The sequence below is a fragment of the Poromitra crassiceps genome (assembly GCF_964638095.1).
Source record: "Poromitra crassiceps genome assembly, chromosome: 13".
Classification (NCBI taxonomy): Eukaryota; Metazoa; Chordata; class Actinopteri; order Beryciformes; family Melamphaidae; genus Poromitra; species Poromitra crassiceps.
Window position 1 is genome coordinate 41,376,465 of NC_139644.1, and position 21,538 is coordinate 41,398,002.

Below are 21,538 nucleotides of genomic sequence, written 5' to 3' on the forward strand. Positions count from 1 at the left end.
ATTCGAATAATAAATGTAGGCGTGTCTGCTGCCGGCGGTTCTCGCCGGGCTCGGAGACACAGTTTCTGACAGTGAAATTCCCAGACGTTTGGTGGCGCAGCTCACCAAACGTCTGGGAGCCGAGACTACTCGGACACCAGCTGGGGCTAGAGGCACGCTGATAGGCTTAGCTTGTAAACACTACGGTGGCTCACAGTAGACAAACATTGTGACATGCGATTATCAAATCATCTACACAAACTAATCTCGAGTATTGCGAGTGAAGTTGGTGTTGCTGGTAGCAATGCCATAGCTATTATAATGACAACCAAGTGGATCTGTTCATTCATTGTGGTGTGTAAACCTGGTGTAAGCAAGGAGCAAATTCCTTGGAGCAGTCCCGGGACGCTGACGTCAGACGCACGCTCATCCACAAGCCAATCAGTGGAGACGCAGCCCACGCAGGCGATGACGACAGGACGTAGGTCTGTCATGTTAAAGTCCGCTGGTCCGCTGGGATCATTGCAGTGTGAAAGCGAACCTTACTGGACCAAATGTATACAGTGTAACAACAACACGAGTTTGGTTCGGACCTTGTTCCCGGACTTTTAGGTGTGAAAGGGCCCTAATAGAGACAAGATCCTCCTCCTTCAAAGGGAGACCTACTGGATCCACTCCCTTGATACCGTCATCCCCAAGGGGCTTAATGAGGAGAGGTCTTTTGTTTGTTTTCTATGAATTTTGTTGTTTCAGTTATAATGTACCTGCATTGTCTTTGCTGACTCCCTCTGCTGGTCTAACCTGATTGTGCCGGTAGAGAGACCCAGAATTAGAGGCACCTGTTTAACACCTGCATGTAATTGCCGTTACACGCTGAAGAAGGTCTTTGGCTCATTGTGTGTGGGGCAATAAATGCTGTCCTTTTTCCTTATTTCAATTAGACTTTGTTTTTGGGGATCCAGCAGCCAGTTTATATAACCTGCTACAAAGTCAGCAGCGGAGCGCGTTCTCTTTCATTTTCTATGATCATCATTTAGACCATAATTGTGCAGCCCTGCATTTAATATACATTAACATTGTACGTCTATTGTAAAGTTGTATTTCAGCAGCATAGCCTCACACATAGAGTACAAGTACACATCTGTGTGTCATCTTCTAATGAAGCACATACCTGCTGGTCCCAGTGCGAAATTTGTTCTCCGCATTTGACCCATCCCCTGGGGGAGCGGTGAGCGGCAGCAGCGCCGCGCTCGGGAATCATTTGGTGATCTAACCCCCCAATTCCAACCCTTTGATGCTGAGTGCCAAGCAGGGAGGCAATGGGTCCCATTTCTATAGTCTTTGGTATGACTCGGCCGGGGATCGAACTCGCAACCTCCCAGTCTCAGGGCGGACACTCAAACCACAAGGCCACTGAGCTGGTATGATGGGGTTGATATTAGACTGAGAATGCGCGAACGTCAGTCACTTGACAAAATACTCCATGCATCCAATTATCTATGTTGGAAAGATGTTCCAGATTCCCGATTTTTCTTTATTTAACCCCAGGAAGTGTTCTCACTAGTGTGCATGTCCTCCAGGAAGTGTTCTTACTAGTGTGCGTGTCCTCCAGGAAGTGTTCTCACTAGTGTGCGTGTCCTCCAGGAAGTGTTCTCACTAGTGTGCGTGTCCTCCAGGAAGTGTTCTCACTAGTGTGCGTGTCCTCCAGGAAGTGTTGTCACTAGTGTGCGTGTCCTCCAGGAAGTGTTCTCACTAGTGTGCGTGTCCTCCAGGAAGTGTTCTCACTAGTGTGCGTGTCCTCCAGGAAGTGTTCTCACTAGTGTGCGTGTCCTCCAGGAAGTGTTCTCACTAGTGTGCATGTCCTCCAGGAAGTGTTCTCACTAGTGTGCGTGTCCTCCAGGAAGTGTTCTCACTAGTGTGCGTGTCCTCCAGGAAGTGTTCTCACTAGTGTGCGTGTCCTCCAGGAAGTGTTCTCACTAGTGTGCGTGTCCTCCAGGAAGTGTTGTCACTAGTGTGCGTGTCCTCCAGGAAGTGTTCTCACTAGTGTGCGTGTCCTCCAGGAAGTGTTCTCACTAGTGTGCGTGTCCTCCAGGAAGTGTTCTCACTAGTGTGCGTGTCCTCCAGGAAGTGTTCTCACTAGTGTGCATGTCCTCCAGGAAGCGGAGAAGGGGGTGAAGTTCCTCACCTTCCCTCCCATCCTTCACCTGCAGCTGATGAGGTTCATGTACGACCCACAGACCGACCAAAACATCAAGATTAATGACAGGTAACACACACACACACACACACACACACACACACACACACACACACACACACACACACACACACACACACACACACACACACAGCCCACTCTGCTGAAAGTTAGTCAGTGTGAAGAGGAAGAAAGGGAACATTGCCAGCCTGCCGTCACAGGCTGGTCTACAGAAGGCTTGTTCTGTGATAATGCAGGTTAAAGGAGCAGTCTATTTCCAGAAACAGAAGGGTTGCTCTGTGATAATGCAGGTTAAAGGAGCAGTCTATTTCCAGAAACAGAAGGCCTGACTTGAGCCTGCTCTCTCCCTGAAGCGGCTCAGGTCAGAATCAGGTCTATCCCCGCAGTTACCCTGCTAGACATGCCTCAATAAAACACCTAATCACTTTCTAAACATGATCAGTGCTGTGGTGCATGAAAAGTAGCCTACATAATAGGCTACAATTCTCTACTCTGGATCTAAATGAATGTTCTAAATGCATTTATTCCTCTAGTATTCTACTCGTATACCTCTATAGTCGATCTTATTCTTTATTCCAATGTTCTCAGAGATCAACTTTGCAGCGGGAATAGGCTATGCCTATTTGTTCGGCAAGTCATTCTGGGCAAGCTTGGGACGCATAAACACAGACAACATGCGCGCTCCTATCTGCGTTTGCGGACACAAATATGAGCCACTTATTTCCTTGACATTGCCTCGATGAGAAAACAATGTAGCTTAACACGTTCACTGCCATTGACGAGATATCTCGGCTTACAAAATCCAACGGTTGACTGCCAATGACGAGATATCTCGGCTTAAATTTTTTTTTTTTTTTTTTGACGGTGGGACGTGGATCAACGCCCCCCACGTCTCCTATAAAAATATTGGAGCCACCGAACGTGTACAACCCATTCCACCGACCCACTCTTCCCGCAGGCCACGAGACTCCTTAACATACACAAATAGTGTAGTAGTCGTACCGTACCGTACTGCAGCTGCTACCATTATGTATGCCTAATGTTTAATTGTATGTCTAACAAGGTACCGGTACATGCTATTTGCACCTGTATGTCAATTACGTCGAATTTAAAATGTCTGAACACATCTAACGTATGCACAATGCCTAATGTTTAATTGTATGTTTAATAAGGTACATGCTATTTGCACTGTATGTCAAATACGTCGAATTAAAATGTCCGAACATGTCTAACGTATGCACATAACATGTGCACCTATGTGCAATGAATATGCCACTGACTTGTCTTATCGCTATTCTGCCTCATTGCCTATTGCTGCTTAGTATTGCTTATTGATGCCTATTTCTTATTGCCTATTGCTCATTGCTTGTTGCCTATTTGTACTATGTCGTAAACGGAGTCCACAGCACAAGAATTTCACACGTGATACTTGTACCATGGAGTGACAATAAAAATCTTGAATCTTGAATCTTGAATCTAAGTGGCGACAGTGCTCTCCATTCTAGAAAAAGCCGAGCCAAAACTGCAGGGGAACGCGCGATGAAACCATTCTCATACAGTAAAATGGATTGGCGAAAACGCTTTCGCTTTCGCGCTGATTGCTGGCGGAGGGGGATTGCAAATTTGCATAATAGATTATGGGTGCAACACACTTTGAAACACGCAGCATAAATAAGACCAGAATCGCAAAAGAAACCCCGTTTCTTGGGGTTTCTCAACCGAAACCCCAAGAAACGAGCGAGCCCATCCAGACTTGCCCAGCGGCCGCCAGCAGACAGGAGCAGCAGCAGCAGCAACTCGCTTGTGACACGCCCGCTGCAGCCAAGAAGAACACACACGGAGGGAGGAGTTTGAAGTAGAGGGGTGTTTCCTGCTGTTATGGAGGAAATTACTGTTCAAAACTATTGTTTAGATGTCTGACGTCTTACTGATGCCAAAAATGAATGGTTAAAGTGACTGACAAAAAGCTATTTATCTCAGCTTAAATTTTCAGACGCTGAAACCATGCTGTATTCAAGTGCTAATGCCTACATAACTACTAACTCTACAAACTAACTCTTTTAGACAGAGAAAGCACACATTCTATTAGTTCTTTTGAGATATTTTGTGTTCACAAAATCTTAGCAGAAAAGAATCCTCGGGTCTTGAAAGATGAGCCAGAATCCTCAAAAAAACCCTCTGGCAGAAGCTACCTACAGTAAAAAAAAAATGGCTGGCAGTGAATGTGTTAAAACGTGTGTTGGCATTGGGCGCGCGCGGCTTCTCTCTCTCTCTCCCCCCAACACTGGCAGAAAAAAACCGATATTCACAATTCTCAACCGAATTATACACGGACCCATGTGTTAAAAAATCTGCAAAAACAAATTTTAAAAGCTCAGAACGAAAATGTGTTTCTGGTGAATGAATTTCCACTTTAAAGAGCATGCGTTATTTAAGTTCAGTCGCCCCCGTCCGTGGAGATATATGCGTGTTGTGTCTCTAATCTCTCCCACCTGAGTGTCCTCACTCGCTAATTCATTGATATGCCCAACGATTATCGTTCGGCATATCAACGAATTAAACGGCAAACTCATATAGCCTACGTGAACGTTGATACTGCGCACTTGTTTCAAACTGGCAGATGGAGGAAAATAAACGATTAAACTTTAGGCTACTTGTTTACTCACTAATGTGGCTCTCTTCCAAATAATCCAGCCACGTAACTATGTCCGTTCATGAAATGATTAAATAGCACAGGGACATTGAATGGTTTGTATGTGCTCGCTTAGCACGTCATCAACGCCCCTACCCCAACCTCACACACCAAGACAGCTCTGCATCAACCTCACACACCAAGACAGCTCTGCATCAACCTCACTCACCAAGACAGCTCTGCATCAACCTCACACACCAAGACAGCTCTGCATCAACCTCACTCACCAAGACAGCTCTGCATCAACCTCACTCACCAAGACAGCTCTGCATAAACCTCACACACCAAGACAGCTCTGCATCAACCTCACTCAGCAAGACAGCTCTGCATCAACCTCACTCACCAAGACAGCTCTGCATCAACCTCACTCACCAAGACAGCTCTGCATCAACCTCACACACCAAGACAGCTCTGCATCAACCTCACACACCAAGACAGCTCTGCATCAACCTCACACACCAAGACAGCTCTGCATCAACCTCACTCACCAAGACAGCTCTGCATCAACCTCACTCACCAAGACAGCTCTGCATCAACCTCACACACCAAGACAGTGAGTCACAGAGGGTGCGCCTCCTGCAGGCAGTATCAAGTCTATATAAAGCCCTGTGGGAGTTAATGGTGTTTTAACATTATCCTCTGGGATAATGTGACACTTGCGGAGCACGCACACACACACACACACACACACACACACACACACACGCACGCACACACACACACACACACACACACACACGGAGCAAAGTGATGCCCAGTTAAGAGATTAACTAGAATGCACACACACACACACACACACACACACACACACACACAGCCAGAATAGCTCATTTTCCTCTGTAGTGTCTCTCAGGCTCTGAGTCATCTTTGTGACGCTACCACTTGAGGTGTGTGTGTGTGTGGACATACACACACACACACACAGTGTGAAGTGTCAGGTGGCGGGACATCGTGACTGTGCTCCCACGGGTCCTGGAAATCCTTAGAAGTTTGTGAATTTCAGGAGCAAAATCAAAGCCTTGAAAGTTTTTAAAATGACGTAAATGGACATGGGTCCTTGAAAGTGCTTGATTGATATATATTTATATATTTTGTGCAACAATAGAAATGTAAGTTCTTTTGATATATATATATACGGTATATTTTGGTACTTGACATGAGTAAATAGGCTGAATTGCGCTGTCTGCATGTAGTCTGCCATCACTGTAACACAGCAGCACAGGTGAGAAGTGTTCACACATTCAAGCCTCGCTCTTTCTTAATTATTGTCTGTGATCTTCTCATTATAAACATCCTCAGTGCTGTAACAGTGAAGAACCTTCGTCCGTGTCTCAAACTAGGCCGTGTCGGGTCCATGAATTTGAGGGAATTAGCCCTGGAAAGTCCTTAAAGTCCTTGAACTTGATGATTAAGAAGGTGTGGGAACCTGTACACACCATCCCTCCTTCACTGCCCCTCTCTTCCCCTCTTCTCCATCTCCCTAGCAAATTATCCCTGGTCTCTCTCTCTCTCACCACCGTCAAATCCCCCGCTCCTCTGAACCTTGTCTCCTTCCTCTCTCTCTGTCCTCCAGGTTTGAGTTCCCAGAGCAGCTCCCCCTGGACGAGTTCCTCCAGAAGACTGACTCCAAGGACCCGGCCAACTACATCCTGCACGCGGTGCTGGTGCACAGCGGAGACAACCACGGCGGCCACTATGTTGTCTATCTCAACCCCAAGGGAGACGGCAAAGTGAGCGTCAAGGAGCCAATAGTGAGAACAACCTTTTTTTTTTTTAAACCACCTTCTCATCAACATTTTGACCGCATTTTTGGCACTTCTGTGGTCTGATTTACCGCTCTGTGATTTATTATTCATTGTGGATACTGCACTGTAGACACTAGACAGGGTTTGTGTGAGAGTCCATGCAGGCCCTGAGCACCTGAGCATGCCAGAGCGCGGAAAATGCTGATCATTATCTATGACTGGACACAAACGGTCGTCTTAAGTGCCTTGTGCTTTTCTCCTTTTTCTCCCCTCTTCCCTTCACGACAATCACCTGCTCCTCATCACTTATCCTCCTCTCCTCCCTGCTCCTCATCACTTATCTTCTCCTCCTCCCTGCTCCTCATCACTTATCCTCTCCTCCCTGCTCCTCATCACTTATCCTCTCCTCCTCCCTGCTCCTCATCACTTATCCTCTCCTCCTCCCTGCTCCTCATCACTTATCTTCTCCTCCTCCCTGCTCCTCATCACTTATCCTCTCCTCCTCCCTGCTCCTCATCACTTATCCTCCTCTCCTCCCTGCTCCTCATCACTTATCCTCTCCTCCACCCTGCTCCTCATCACTTATCCTCTCCTCCTCCCTGCTCCTCATCACTTATCCTCTCCTCCTCCCTGCTCCTCATCACTTATCCTCTCCTCCTCCCTGCTCCTCATCACTTATCCTCTCCTCCTCCCTGTTCCTCATCACTTATCCTCTCCTCCTCCCTGTTCCTCATCACTTATCCTCTCCTCCTCCCTGCTCCTCATCACTTATCCTCTCCTCCTCCCTGCTCCTCATCACTTATCCTCTCCTCCTCCCTGCTCCTCATCACTTATCCTCTCCTCCTCCCTGCTCCTCATCACTTATCCTCCCCTCCACCCTGCTCCTCATCACTTATCCTCTCCTCCTCCCTGCTCCTCATCACTTATCCTCTCCTCCTCCCTGCTCCTCATCACTTATCCTCTCCTCCTCCCTGCTCCTCATCACTTATCCTCTCCTCCTCCCTGCTCCTCATCACTTATCCTCTCCTCCTCCCTGCTCCTCATCACTTATCCTCTCCTCCTCCCTGCTCCTCATCACTTATCCTCTCCTCCTCCCTGCTCCTCATCACTTATCCTCTCCTCCTCCCTGCTCCTCATCACTTATCCTCTCCTCCTCCCTGCTCCTCATCACTTATCCTCTCCTCCACCCTGCTCCTCATCACTTATCCTCTCCTCCTCCCTGCTCCTCATCACTTATCCTCTCCTCCTCCCTGCTCCTCATCACTTATCCTCCTCTCCTCCCTGCTCCTCATCACTTATCCTCCTCTCCTCCCTGCTCCTCATCACTTATCCTCTCCTCCTCCCTGCTCCTCATCACTTATCCTCTCCTCCTCCCTGCTCCTCATCACTTATCCTCTCCTCCTCCCTGCTCCTCATCACTTATCCTCTCCTCCTCCCTGCTCCTCATCACTTATCCTCTCCTCCACCCTGCTCCTCATCACTTATCCTCTCCTCCTCCCTGCTCCTCATCACTTATCCTCTCCTCCCTGCTCCTCATCACTTATCCTCCTCTCCTCCCTGCTCCTCATCACTTATCCTCCTCTCCTCCCTGCTCCTCATCACTTATCCTCCCTCCTCCCTGCTCCTCATCACTTATCCTCCTCTCCTCTCTGCTCCTCATCACTTATCCTCTCCTCCTCCCTGCTCCTCATCACTTATCCTCTCCTCCACCCTGCTCCTCATCACTTATCCTCCCCTCCACCCTGCTCCTCATCACTTATCCTCTCCTCCTCCCCGCTCCTCATCACTTATCCTCTCCTCCTCCCTGCTCCTCATCACTTATCTTCTCCTCCTCCCTGCTCCTCATCACTTATCCTCTCCTCCTCCCTGCTCCTCATCACTTATCCTCTCCTCCTCCCTGCTCCTCATCACTTATCCTCTCCTCCTCCCTGCTCCTCATCACTTATCCTCTCCTCCTCCCTGCTCCTCATCACTTATCCTCTCCTCCTCCCTGCTCCTCATCACTTATCCTCTCCTCCTCCCTGCTCCTCATCACTTATCTTCTCCTCCTCCCTGCTCCTCATCACTTATCCTCTCCTCCTCCCTGCTCCTCATCACTTATCCTCTCCTCCTCCCTGCTCCTCATCACTTATCCTCTCCTCCTCCCTGCTCCTCATCACTTATCCTCTCCTCCTCCCTGCTCCTCATCACTTATCCTCTCCTCCTCCCTGCTCCTCATCACTTATCCTCTCCTCCTCCCTGCTCCTCATCACTTATCCTCTCCTCCTCCCTGCTCCTCATCACTTATCCTCTCCTCCTCCCTGCTCCTCATCACTTATCCTCTCCTCCTCCCTGCTCCTCATCACTTATCTTCTCCTCCTCCCTGCTCCTCATCACTTATCCTCTCCTCCTCCCTGCTCCTCATCACTTATCCTCTCCTCCTCCCTGCTCCTCATCACTTATCCTCTCCTCCTCCCTGCTCCTCATCACTTATCCTCTCCTCCTCCCTGCTCCTCATCACTTATCCTCCCTACCCACCCCCCTCCTTTCACACACGCCTCCCCTCCCTCCAGTGGTGCAAGTTTGACGATGACGTGGTGTCGCGGTGCACCAAGGAGGAGGCCATAGAGCACAACTACGGCGGCCACGACGACGACCTCTCTGTGCGTCACTGTACCAACGCCTACATGTTGGTCTACATCCGGGAGTCCAAGCTCGGTAAGTAACGCGTTTCATGTGGCGATTGAGTTCTCTTCATCTCCAAACGTCTTGCACCTTACCTTCTGCCGTTGGTGCGATCGCTGCAGTCCAAGACTCCAAATAAACTTCCATGCTGTATTATGTCCAGTCCACCACTTGCCCTCATGTAGCTTACTCGGCTAACACTATAGCTTTAAGTTTAGTTTACTGGATTGCCTCATTGTATGGGAAAATACGAACGCGTCTTCTCTTCAAACACGTCTTCAGCAGAGACTCCTCTTTGAGGGTGACATCATTGACCATATATGGACCAAAAGTGGAGCGTAGCGACCTAGCACATGGCTATTGTTTTGTTTACATTTATCACTGCCGTGGGTCCTTTGGGATCCTACAATTAATAGGCGACTAAGAATGTGGCTGACGAAAAGTGTAGCTTAAAATACGTTCATAGACTAGAGAATGTAATTAATATAATTTCTCCTCATTAACACATTCAGTGCCAGCGACGCCATATGGCGTCATTAGAAATTTACCGTACAGTGCCAGCGACGCCAAATGGCGTCATAACTCGATTTTTTTTTTTTGACGGGGGGGTGTCGATCTATGCCTCTTACATCGCCTCTTACAATATTCAGAGGTATTGAATGTGTCTAACCTATTTTACAGAACCCTTAGGTGGCGACAGCGCTCTCCAGATGAGAGAACGTGGAGTGAAACACACAGAAGAAGTCATTGGGGGGAAGGAAATCGCATCGCATCCGTCCGTATGCAGCGGCTTCATTGAAGCAACGTTTAGCTGTGCCCCTGCAGCAGCCAATCTGCTATCACAATTGAGCACCTCGATGTCCGCTGCAACAGCCTCCGTGTCCGCTGCAACACATGATCAGCCGTGGATTTGTTATTATTCTCAACTCGAAGCATGGGAGCTGGTACACGCGGCTGTAAAAAAGCAGGATCTAGCTGACTTTTTCAGTGCTGAGCACAGGCAGAGAAAACGAGAAAACAGCAGAGCAGAGAGACACTCCTCCCACAACGGGGGGGGGGGGGGAGGAGGAGGGGGGGAGGTGGGCACGCAGAGCCAAGTACACAACACAGACCCAGACAGCAGGACAGGGTTGGCAAACGCAAGCCAGAATATCCGATGCCCACCAGCAGCAAAAGATCAGCAAGAAGCTGCAACCAGCAGCGCATGCAGGCGCCAGCGCTGCTGGTTTCAGCTAAAAATATTATTCTTCCAAACAAAATTCCCTTGCCTTCACTGTTTTATTGAAGGAAATTATTTTTGAGGTGTGACTACATCAGAAAATTAGCTTCAGAGTCAGTGATGTGCTTGAAATGTTTAATTTCACAAAAGGCTCATTATCTCAGCTCGTAGAAAAAAAGCTCTGTTTTTCGTTCGATCAAGCTATCTTCTCCGGCTCATAACTAAAGAACGGAAAATGGGATCAATAAACTTTTTTTTGCAGGTGATAGAAGAGAGTCTCATCGTTATTTGTGCGTGTTCAGTGTTTACATAGTAATTATTAAAGAAATTATATGACTGTTTTAAAATGCATTGCGGCCTATGTGGCACAGCAAGCAACCTTTTGCCCAAGGGCCGTGGCACTGAAAGTGTTAACACATTCACTGCCAACAGTTTTTTTTTACTGTAGGTAGCTTCTGCCAAGGGTTTTTTTGAGGATTCTGGCTCATCTTTCAAGAGCCGAGGATTATTTTCTGCTAGGACTTTGTGAACACAAAATATCTCAAAATAACTAATAGAATGTGTGCTTTCTCTGTCTAAAAGAGTTAGTTTGTAGAGTTAGTAGTTATGTAGGCATTAGCAGTTGAATACAGCATGGTTTCAGCGTCTGAAAAGGAAAGCTGAGATAAATGCCTTTTTGTGAAATTCGATAGAACAGTCACTTTAACCATTTCTTTTTGGCATCAGTAAGACATCAGACATCTAAACAATAGTTCTGAACAGTAATTTCCTCCATAACAGCACCCCCACCCCCCTCTCCTTCAAACTCCTCCCTCCGTGGGTGTGTCTCTGGTGGCTTTGCAGCGTTTGTCACAAGCGAGTTTCTGCTGCCTGTCTGTGCTGCCTGGCTGCTGGCGGCCCCTCACGGGCGAGTCTGGATGGCGCTCGCTCGTTTCTTGGGGTTTCGGTTGAGAGCTTTGATGAAGCTTTGTGCGATTCTGGGCTTTATGCTGCGTGTTTCAAAGTGTGTTGCACCCAGTCTATTGTTGGAACCCCCCACCGTTGTGCGCCACCGCAAAAGCGTTTTCGCCAAACCATTCTACAGTATGAGAATGGTTTCCTCACGCTTTTCCCTGCAGTTTTGGCTCGGCTTTCTCTAGTCTGGAGAGCACTGTCGCCACTTAGTGGGTCGGTGGAATGGGTTGTACACGTTCGGTGGCTCCCATATTTTTATAGGAGATGTAAAAGGGTTTGATCCACTTCCCACCGTAAAAAAAAAAAAAAAAATTTGACGAGATAACTCGTCGACGGCAGTGAAGGTGTTAATGATACATCGTATGATTGGTATGAATGATGGTGGTCGGAGGGGCCGTTGAGCGCCGATGTGTGGCTGCCACGCTTTCGAACCACCGGTACGAATGGTGTGAACGAATAATGATTCTGTGAAGCGCTTTGAGCACTTGGAAAGGCGCTATATAAATCCAATCATTATTATTATTTATTATTATTACATCGTTTCACCCGCCCGCAACCCATCCGCTATTAATCAGAATGTTTATTTTTATGATCCGGCCCGCCCGCGGGGCGGGATATCCGCGGTCAGCGCAGTTATAACTGCGCCCCGCGCATCACTACTATGTTGTGTGTTGATATAGGATTATGTAAGCTATGTTGTGTGTTGATATAGGATTATGTAAGATATGTTGTGTGTTGATATAGGATTATGTAAGCTATGTTGTGTGTTGATATTAGGGATGGGCATCGAATTTCGAATTTTCGAATAATCGTTGTTATTATCAAGGTCGACTTTTATTATTGAAAGTCGAAATTCGTTTATTGAAAAAAAAAAAAAAAAAAAAAAATATATTTGTGAGTGAAATGTTGCATTGTCTCCCCTGATTCTAAGTATAGTCGAATCGCTTGGTTTGAGCAAGTAAAACAATTTTTATAAGCAACCTCTCCCTCTTCATGGGATTTCATCCGCCATTCATTTTTCCATAAACCTTGCTTAAAATGCTTATAAAAATTGTTTTACTTGCTCAAACCATGCGATTCGACTATGCTTAGAATCAGGGGAGACAATACAACATTTCACTCACAAAAAAAAAAAAAAAAAAAAATTACTTTTTTTTTTTTTTTTTACATTTTTTGTTTATTTTCGAATTTCGATTAAAAGTCGACTTTGGCCAGCGAATTTCGAATAGTGTTTTTGCTAGAAATGCCCATCCCTAGTTGATATAGGATTATGTAAGCTATGTTGTGTGTTGATATAGGATTATGTAAGCTATGTTGTGTGTAGATATAGGATTATGTAAGCTATGTTGTGTGTAGATATAGGATGTATGTAAGCTATGTTGTGTGTAGATATAGGATGTAGTGACTGTGATGATGCCATGTAAACCTCTTTGAGACATGTTTGTGTGATAAGGGGCTATAAACGACTGAATGAAATGAATATGCCACCCTGTGCCTCCCTCGGTGTCCCAGGCGAGGTGCTCCTGCCCGTGTTGGATGTGGACATCCCTCAGCAGCTGGTGGAGCGTCTGCAGGAGGAGAAGAGGGTGGAGGCGCAGAAGAGGAAGGAGCGCCAGGAGGCTCACCTCTACATGCAGGTCCAGGTAGGCAAACCCGGCCCGCCATCTTTGATGCTGCCTTCAACAAGGGCTCCTCGTAACATCCTGCTTTCAAATTTGGATGTTCGTAAATATTACTCGTCTTCCTTGTTGGAAATGATAAAAGGGAACCTTGTAACAAAAGTAGGTTTTTGGTGGCTGTGTAACTTGAGTGTTACATGTAGTGTGAACCTGGTGGTAACTTGAGTGTTACATGTAGTGTGAACCTGGTGGTAACTTGAGTGTTACATGTAGTGTGAACCTGGTGGTAACTTTAGTGTTACATGTAGTGTGAACCTGGTGGTAACTTGAGTGTTACATGTAGTGTGAACCTGGTGGTAACTTGAGTGTTACATGTAGTGTGAACCTGGTGGTAACTTGAGTGTTACATGTAGTGTGAACCTGGTGGTAACTTTAGTGTTACATGTAGTGTGAACCTGGTGGTAACTTTAGTGTTACATGTAGTGAACCTGGTGGTAACTTGAGTGTTACATGTAGTGTGAACCTGGTGGTAACTTTAGTGTTGCATGTAGTGTGAACCTGGTGGTAACTTGAGTGTTACATGTAGTGTGAACCTGGTGGTAACTTGAGTGTTACATGTAGTGAACCTGGTGGTAACTTGAGTGTTACATGTAGTGTGAACCTGGTGGTAACTTTAGTGTTACATGTAGTGTGAACCTGGTGGTAACTTTAGTGTTACATGTAGTGTGAACCTGGTGGTAACTTGAGTGTTACATGTAGTGAACCTGGTGGTAACTTGAGTGTTACATGTAGTGTGAACCTGGTGGTAACTTGAGTGTTACATGTAGTGTGAACCTGGTGGTAACTTGAGTGTTACATGTAGTGAACCTGGTGGTAACTTTAGTGTTACATGTAGTGAACCTGGTGGTAACTTGAGTGTTACATGTAGTGTGAACCTGGTGGTAACTTGAGTGTTACATGTAGTGAACCTGGTGGTAACTTTAGTGTTACATGTAGTGTGAACCTGGTGGTAACTTGAGTGTTACATGTAGTGAACCTGGTGGTAACTTGAGTGTTACATGTAGTGTGACCCTGGTGGTAACTTTAGTGTTACATGTAGTGTGAACCTGGTGGTAACTTGAGTGTTACATGTAGTGTGAACCTGGTGGTAACTTGAGTGTTACATGTAGTGTGAACCTGGTGGTAACTTTAGTGTTACATGTAGTGAACCTGGTGGTAACTTGAGTGTTACATGTAGTGTGAACCTGGTGGTAACTTGAGTGTTACATGTAGTGTGAACCTGGTGGTAACTTTAGTGTTACATGTAGTGAACCTGGTGGTAACTTGAGTGTTACATGTAGTGTGACCCTGGTGGTAACTTGAGTGTTACATGTAGTGTGAACCTGGTGGTAACTTGAGTGTTACATGTAGTGTGACCCTGGTGGTAATGTTATAAAGTTACCAGCTCTGTTGTTTGTGTTCGTTAGGAAATGCAGACACTGGAGGTTTCTGTTTTTGAACCTTGCATATTTTGCACCCAGAATTACAAGTTTATATTGCAGAAATCCAGTTTATATTGCAGAAAGGCTGGGAGTTCATTTTCAGTTTATGTTAGGGGTGTCACGATACGTGCATTTGACGGTATGGTTTGCAACTTGAGAACGTGAGATGACAAGCAAGAAGCTGGGAAATAGTCTGTATGTGTGGTTGACCAGGAGGTCCACTTCAACATGTAGGTTTACATGAGAAACTGACGTGCCATTTTAGCTCTACTACAGCTTCACAGACACAGTATGAAACCATAGATATTATATTACTATAGGGTCTTTGATGAAACTGGAAGCTGGCCTGCCATTTTGGCTCTAATGTTTTACAGGTAGGAAAGTACAGGAGGAAACTGGAAACTGCTCCGCCATTTTGGTTCTAATAACGATGTGCAGATGGGGAAACTAGAAACTGACCTACCATTTGGATTCTTACATTACACAGATGGGGTGTAGGCATCTAGCTTTCTACTTTGATCCACCCCGTCTGCCTCCTTTTTCAAGCTTTTCATTCCGTCACTCAGGGTTTTCTTCTCCGTCCTTTTCGTTGACTTGATCTCCACCCTTCTTCCGTCTCCTCTGGGCAGATGGTGACAGAGGACCAGTTCTGCGGTCACCAGGGCAACGACATGTACGACGAGGAGAAGGTGAAGTACACAGTCTTCAAGGTCCTGAAGAGCTCCACGCTGCAGGAGTTCGTCCAGAACCTCTCCCAGACCATGGTGAGGAAGACTCCAGCGCGTCTCCTCTCTCCCAGCACGCGCTACTGCAATGTCCTCTCCTGTCCAACCTTCCTCTTTCTCCTCTTCTCTCCACCTCCCTCTCTTCATTCCCCTCCTCCCAGCTCTCTCCTCCCTCCTTCTCCGCTTGGCGGGTGTTACTTTTAGACCCCGTCATTGCCTCTTGTAACATTTGAAATGGAAAAACAGCAGGGTTTGTATTGGTTGCCATGGTGATCAGGAATGCAAACTAGTCGCCTTTAAGTGACAGTCACCGTTTTCGTCCCAAAATAAGACACTTAAGTGAAGGATATCTGAGTGGTTTATATTAGGGATGGGCATCGAATTTCGAATTTTCGAATAATCGTTGTTATTATCAAGGTCGACTTTTATTATTGAAATTCGAAATTCGAAAAAAAAATTTTTTTTTTTTTTTTTTTTTTTTGAGTGAAATGTTGCATTGTCTCCCCTGATTCTAAGTATAGTCAAATCGCTTGGTTTGAGCAAGTAAAACAATTTTTATAAGCATTTTAAGCAAGGTTTATGGAAAAATGAATGGCGGATGAAATCCCATGAAGAGGGAGAGGGGGTGACTTTGGCACCCCTTTGGCACTCAGACCTGAGCCTACTAAATATTTAATGAACCACTCATGATTGTCAAAACTGTTTTTTATTTTCGAAAATGTCAATGTCATGTAACATGTTCTTTACTTCAGTGGTGCAATGCTTGTTTGAGCTAAAAATCCACAGCAGAAGCTTTTTATATTAATTAATAAAGCCGTAGACTTAGAATCAGGGGAGACAATGCAACATTTCACTCACAAAAAAAAAAAAAAAATACATTTTTTTTTTTTTTTACATTTTATTTTTATTTTCGAATTTCGAATTAAATTCGAATTTGGCCAGCGAATTTCGAATAGTGTTTTTGCTAGAAATGCCCATCCCTATTTGAAGCCCAATTTGGGCCGTTTGAAGCCAGATTTGGGCCGTTTGAAGTCCAATGAGTTACAATGAGATGCACCCACTTTAACCCTGAAGTGTAATTATTACTTCAGACTAACTAATAAAGTAATAAAACCACTAGTAAACCAGTAGGCGGCGCCTGGCCTGCTGTTCAGTGAGTGGCCTGACTGCAAGCACCCAGCGATTATCGATTCTGGAATAAAAGATCGATTAAAAAAATCGTGACATTAAAAATCGCGATACTTAGGTGAATCGATTTTTCCCCCCACCCCTAATAAATAGTATGAAATAATTTGCGTGAATATATTACATACATCCTATATCTACACACAAAAATGAATGAAAACAACTGATGGCCTTCATCATCACCATCCAACGTTACGGTATCAGTTAATTTCTCCTCTCTTCTCCCTTCAGCCAAACAGCCATACCGTATTTCAAACAAGTAACATTCGCCTACTGCTCACATTCAGTTTGTTTGTGAATCATTGGAAAGAAGTAGTTCGCATTAGCGACATTATGCCGGTGCTAACAGGCACCAGCTATCGTTTAGCTACCAAGAAAGCAAGCAAGCAGCACTCACAAACAAGCAGACTTACCAAATACGTAGATGCAATGTTTCCGATACATGTCCGGTATAATGAGTATACGGTAATCCATACTGCATTTATGATCACTGTTCCGCTGACAGAAATGCACTTTTAGAAGGCGCCGTGTTGCGCAACACTAACGTTCACGTTACTTGTGGACTTGCTCACGTGTCCAGACAGCGTCTCACTTGGCCTATTTCCGTACTCCCACTGTACAATCTGTAGCATCAAACAATGTGGTATGCATACTTGAAACATGTCGGTTATGTATAAACAAAGCATAACATTGTCTGAAAGGGGGTAAGATGCCTGACTTCCACCAAAACACACGTCATTACCGTAAGTGACTGAATACAGTCAACACTAAAGGCCATGGCACACCAATCAAACATTCTCAAACAAACACCAACAAACACCAACAGACAATTGTCTGTGAATGTTGGCAGATGTTGGAGATTGTTTGAAAGCATGGCACACCGACCAAACATATTCAGCACAACAGTCCCAAACATGTAAAAAAGAAACACCAGAAAAATAGAAACTGCACTGTGTTACAGCACATAGAAGATGGCTCAGACTGACAAAGTTAGTTATACATCTGTCGAGTAATACAATGATACACCCAGTTTATTTATTTTGTAGCGACAGATGGCATTAAACGCCACACTCACGTGACGCTTCTTGAGAGAGAGGTGAGGGAACGTGCATATTTCTGCAGACTTTATCGAGGGACCATGAAGGCGTCATGTGACAGGCAACGCTAGTTGAAGCCTGGACCTGGAGGTCCTGCTGATGGCAGCTGCAACAGTGTTTTCTCTGCTATCAACCTGGTTAATCTCGCTATATTCTTCATCACAGCGGGTCATTACCCACTGTGCACTTAATCGTGCACTAGTTCTGCATAAGCACCTGCAGCTCTCTCCTTATTTTACTGACGTTCTCAGTGATCACACGGCTGTTTACATGTGTTTCTGAACGGCTAGCTAGTTATTAGCATAGCTCGTTGTTAGCCGTCATGGATGTTCTCTCTCTCCCTCATTATGTAACCTTGCTGCGCAAAACATTACTTATTTGCGGGAGTGCATGGGAGAAGTCTCCCGCTAGTGTTGTTGATGCCCAGTGTGATGGCACATGGTTGGCAGAGAAACGTATGTTTGCTGCGTCGCGTGTAACGTTAATTTAGAGGAGGCTCTGCTCTGCCTCTGACCAAACTGACCAGACAACCGCATGCGGCGCGCATGCGTGAGCTCCGTTTCCATGGATACGCGACTGAAAACATGGGAAGTTACCAGACAACAGCGAACAGCGCCGGATTGAACAAGTCGAATCCTGGCAAACATGACAGAACATCGCCGAACACGAACAGACAAGGACAGACAGCTATGGCACACCAAACGAACATTTGTCTTTGTTCGTGTTTGTTCGTGTTTGTTTGTGTTTGTTTGAGAATGTTCGTTTGGTGTGCCATGGGCTTAAAACAAACCGTAGTGGGGAAAAAACGCCCCAGTGTTTAATGGAGACCGGCGTTTATTATGCTAAATCGGGTCAGACCCCCGGCGGTTAAAGGACTTTGGCACCCCTTTGGCACTCAGACCTGAGCCTACTAAATATTTAATGAACCACTCATGATTGTCAAAACTGTTTTTTATTTTCGAAAATGTCAATGTCATGTAACATGTTCTTTACTTCAGTGGTGCAATGCTTGTTTGAGCTAAAAATCCACAGCAGAAGCTTTTTATATTAATTAATAAAGCCGTAGACTTAGAATCAGGGGAGACAATGCAACATTTCACTCACAAAAAAAAAAAAATTTTTTTTTTTTTTTTTTTTTTTTACATTTTTAGTGGCCGGGCCAGCGAAGCGCCAGGCCACTTCTTGTATTTGCCTGTATTCTTCATCCTCCCGGGAAAACGATTAAACCCTACTCCTCCCACATTTTTTCTTCAAACGACACCAAACTTCAGTATCTGCATCGTTAGACTGTTCTACACAAAAGTATCAAACCAGATTTTCGATCGGTCAAAAATTGAGCCCACAGTACATCAAAACGTTGAGCAATGCTTGTTTGAGCTAAAAATCCACAGCAGAAGCTTTTTATATTAATTAATAAAGCCGTAGACTTAGAATCAGGGGAGACAATGCAACATTTCACTCACAAAAAAAAAAAAAATTTTTTTTTTTTTTTTTTTTTTTTTACATTTTTTTTTTTTTTTTTCGAATTTCGAATTAAATTCGAATTTGGCCAGCGAATTTCGAATAGTGTTTTTGCTAGAAATGCCCATCCCTAGTTTATATGTCTGCGCTGGGATCCGTCACCTTTTTGCACTCTCCATGAGTTTGCATCCCTGGGTGTGATGACTGCTTCCAATTCTTCCGGTAGAGTGGTGAGGGCGTCCTATAGTTTGTCAATTAATGTCTACCCTCCTCCTTCACCCGAGGGCACCGCCACAGCGGCAAGTGTAACTTGATTTGGAGCGACACTTGGTAGTGAAGTGGTAGTGGGTTAGGGGCTGCTTTGACACTTGGTAGTGAAGTGGTAGTGGGTTAGGGGCTGCTTTGACACTTGGTAGTGAAGTGGTAGTGGGTTAGGGGCTGCTTTGACACTTGGTAGTGAAGTGGTAGTGGGTTAGGGGCTGCTTTGACACTTGGTAGTGAAGTGGTAGTGGGTTAGGGGCTGCTTTGACACTTGGTAGTGAAGTGGTAGTGGGTTAGGGGCTGCTTTGACACTTGGTAGTGAAGTGCTAGTGGGTTAGGGGCTGCTTTGACACTTGGTAGTGAAGTGGTAGTGGGTTAGGGGCTGCTTTGACACTTGGTACTGAAGTGGTAGTGGGTTAGGGGCTGCTTTGACACTTGGTAGTGAAGTGGTAGAGTGGGTTAGGGGCTGCTTTGACACTTGGTAGTGAAGTGGTAGTGGGTTAGGGGCTGCTTTGACACTTGGTAGTGAAGTGGTAGTGGGTTAGGGGCTGCTTTGACACTTGGTAGTGAAGTGGTAGTGGGTTAGGGGCTGCTTTGACACTTGGTAGTGAAGTGGTAGTGGGTTAGGGGCTGCTTTGACACTTGGTAGTGAAGTGGTAGTGGGTTAGGGGCTGCTTTGACACTTGGTAGTGAAGTGGTAGTGGGTTAGGGGCTGCTTTGACACTTGGTAGTGAAGTGGTAGTGGGTTAGGGGCTGCTTTGACACTTGGTAGTGAAGTGGTAGTGGGTTAGGGGCTGCTTTGACACTTGGTAGTGAAGTGGTAGAGTGGGTTAGGGGCTGCGTTGACACTTGGTAGTGAAGTGGTAGTGGGTTAGGGGCTGCTTTGACACTTGGTAGTGAAGTGGTAGAGTGGGTTAGGGGCTGCTTTGACACTTGGTAGTGAAGTGGTAGTGGGTTAGGGGCTGCTTTGACACTTGGTAGTGAAGTGGTAGTGGGTTAGGGGCTGCTTTGACACTTGGTAGTGAAGTGGTAGTGGGTTAGGGGCTGCTTTGACACTTGGTAGTGAAGTGGTAGTGGGTTAGGGGCTGTTTTGACACTTGGTAGTGAAGTGGTAGTGGGTTAGGGGCTGCTTTGACACTTGGTAGTGAAGTGGTAGTGGGTTAGGGGCTGCTTTGACACTTGGTAGTGAAGTGGTAGTGGGTTAGGGGCTGCTTTGACACTTGGTAGTGAAGTGGTAGTGGGTTAGGGGCTGCTTTGACACTTGGTAGTGAAGTGGTAGTGGGTTAGGGGCTGCTTTGACACTTGGTAGTGAAGTGGTAGTGGGTTAGGGGCTGCTTTGACACTTGGTAGTGAAGTGCTAGTGGGTTAGGGGCTGCTTTGACACTTGGTAGTGAAGTGGTAGTGGGTTAGGGGCTGCTTTGACACTTGGTAGTGAAGTGGTAGTGGGTTAGGGGCTGCTTTGACACTTGGTAGTGAAGTGGTAGTGGGTTAGGGGCTGCTTTGACACTTGGTAGTGAAGTGGTAGTGGGTTAGGGGCTGCTTTGACACTTGGTAGTGAAGTGGTAGTTGGGTTAGGGGCTGCTTTGACACTTGGTAGTGAAGTGGTAGTGGGTTAGGGGCTGCTTTGACACTTGGTAGTGAAGTGGTAGTTGGGTTAGGGGCTGCTTTGACACTTGGTAGTGAAGTGGTAGTGGGTTAGGGGCTGCTTTGACACTTGGTAGTGAAGTGGTAGTGGGTTAGGGGCTGCTTTGACACTTGGTAGTGAAGTGGTAGTTGGGTTAGGGGCTGCTTTGAGATTAGGCCCTCATCTGCTGTCCCCACATCCTTCCCTCAAGGTGGTCCAACAGCATCCGTCTTTAGTTCCCAGTCCTCCTTCTCTACCGTTGTCATGCCAACAGCATCCGTCTCTGGTCCCAGTCCTCCTCTCTACCGTTGTCATGTAATTTTTCATCCAGAGGACCTGCCTGGTAGCCTGCTGGCCTGTGTCAAGCTCGTGATCGCCCCTTAAGTGTTACACGTCCGTTTGAAGTACGCGCGCGTGACCTTGCTTGACTGTGTCTGTGTGAACATGCCAGCGTGTGTGACCCAGTCTTAAGTGTGTGTTATCGATGTGCCGCAGGGTTTCCCACAGGACCAGATGAGGCTGTGGCCCATGCAGGCCCGCAGCAACGGAACCAAGCGGCCCGCCATGCTCGACTACGAGGCCGACTGCAGCAAGTCGGTAAGTGGCAACGTGCG

At 46.2% G+C, this 21,538-nt stretch overlaps 1 protein-coding gene across 2 annotated transcripts in view; it reads left to right on the forward strand.

The window, feature by feature from the left end:
• usp7 (ubiquitin specific peptidase 7 (herpes virus-associated)) overlaps nucleotides 1-21,538 on the forward strand; it is an 82,200-nt gene that overhangs the window by 38,753 nt on the left and 21,909 nt on the right. For both annotated transcript variants that reach the window (XM_083649731.1, XM_083649730.1), the window contains exons 12-17: nucleotides 2,136-2,245; nucleotides 6,463-6,640; nucleotides 9,187-9,331; nucleotides 12,984-13,114; nucleotides 15,201-15,335; nucleotides 21,420-21,521. In XM_083649731.1, coding sequence (XP_083505857.1) covers nucleotides 2,136-2,245; nucleotides 6,463-6,640; nucleotides 9,187-9,331; nucleotides 12,984-13,114; nucleotides 15,201-15,335; nucleotides 21,420-21,521 — 801 coding nt within the window. The remainder of the gene's footprint in view (nucleotides 1-2,135; nucleotides 2,246-6,462; nucleotides 6,641-9,186; nucleotides 9,332-12,983; nucleotides 13,115-15,200; nucleotides 15,336-21,419; nucleotides 21,522-21,538) is intronic.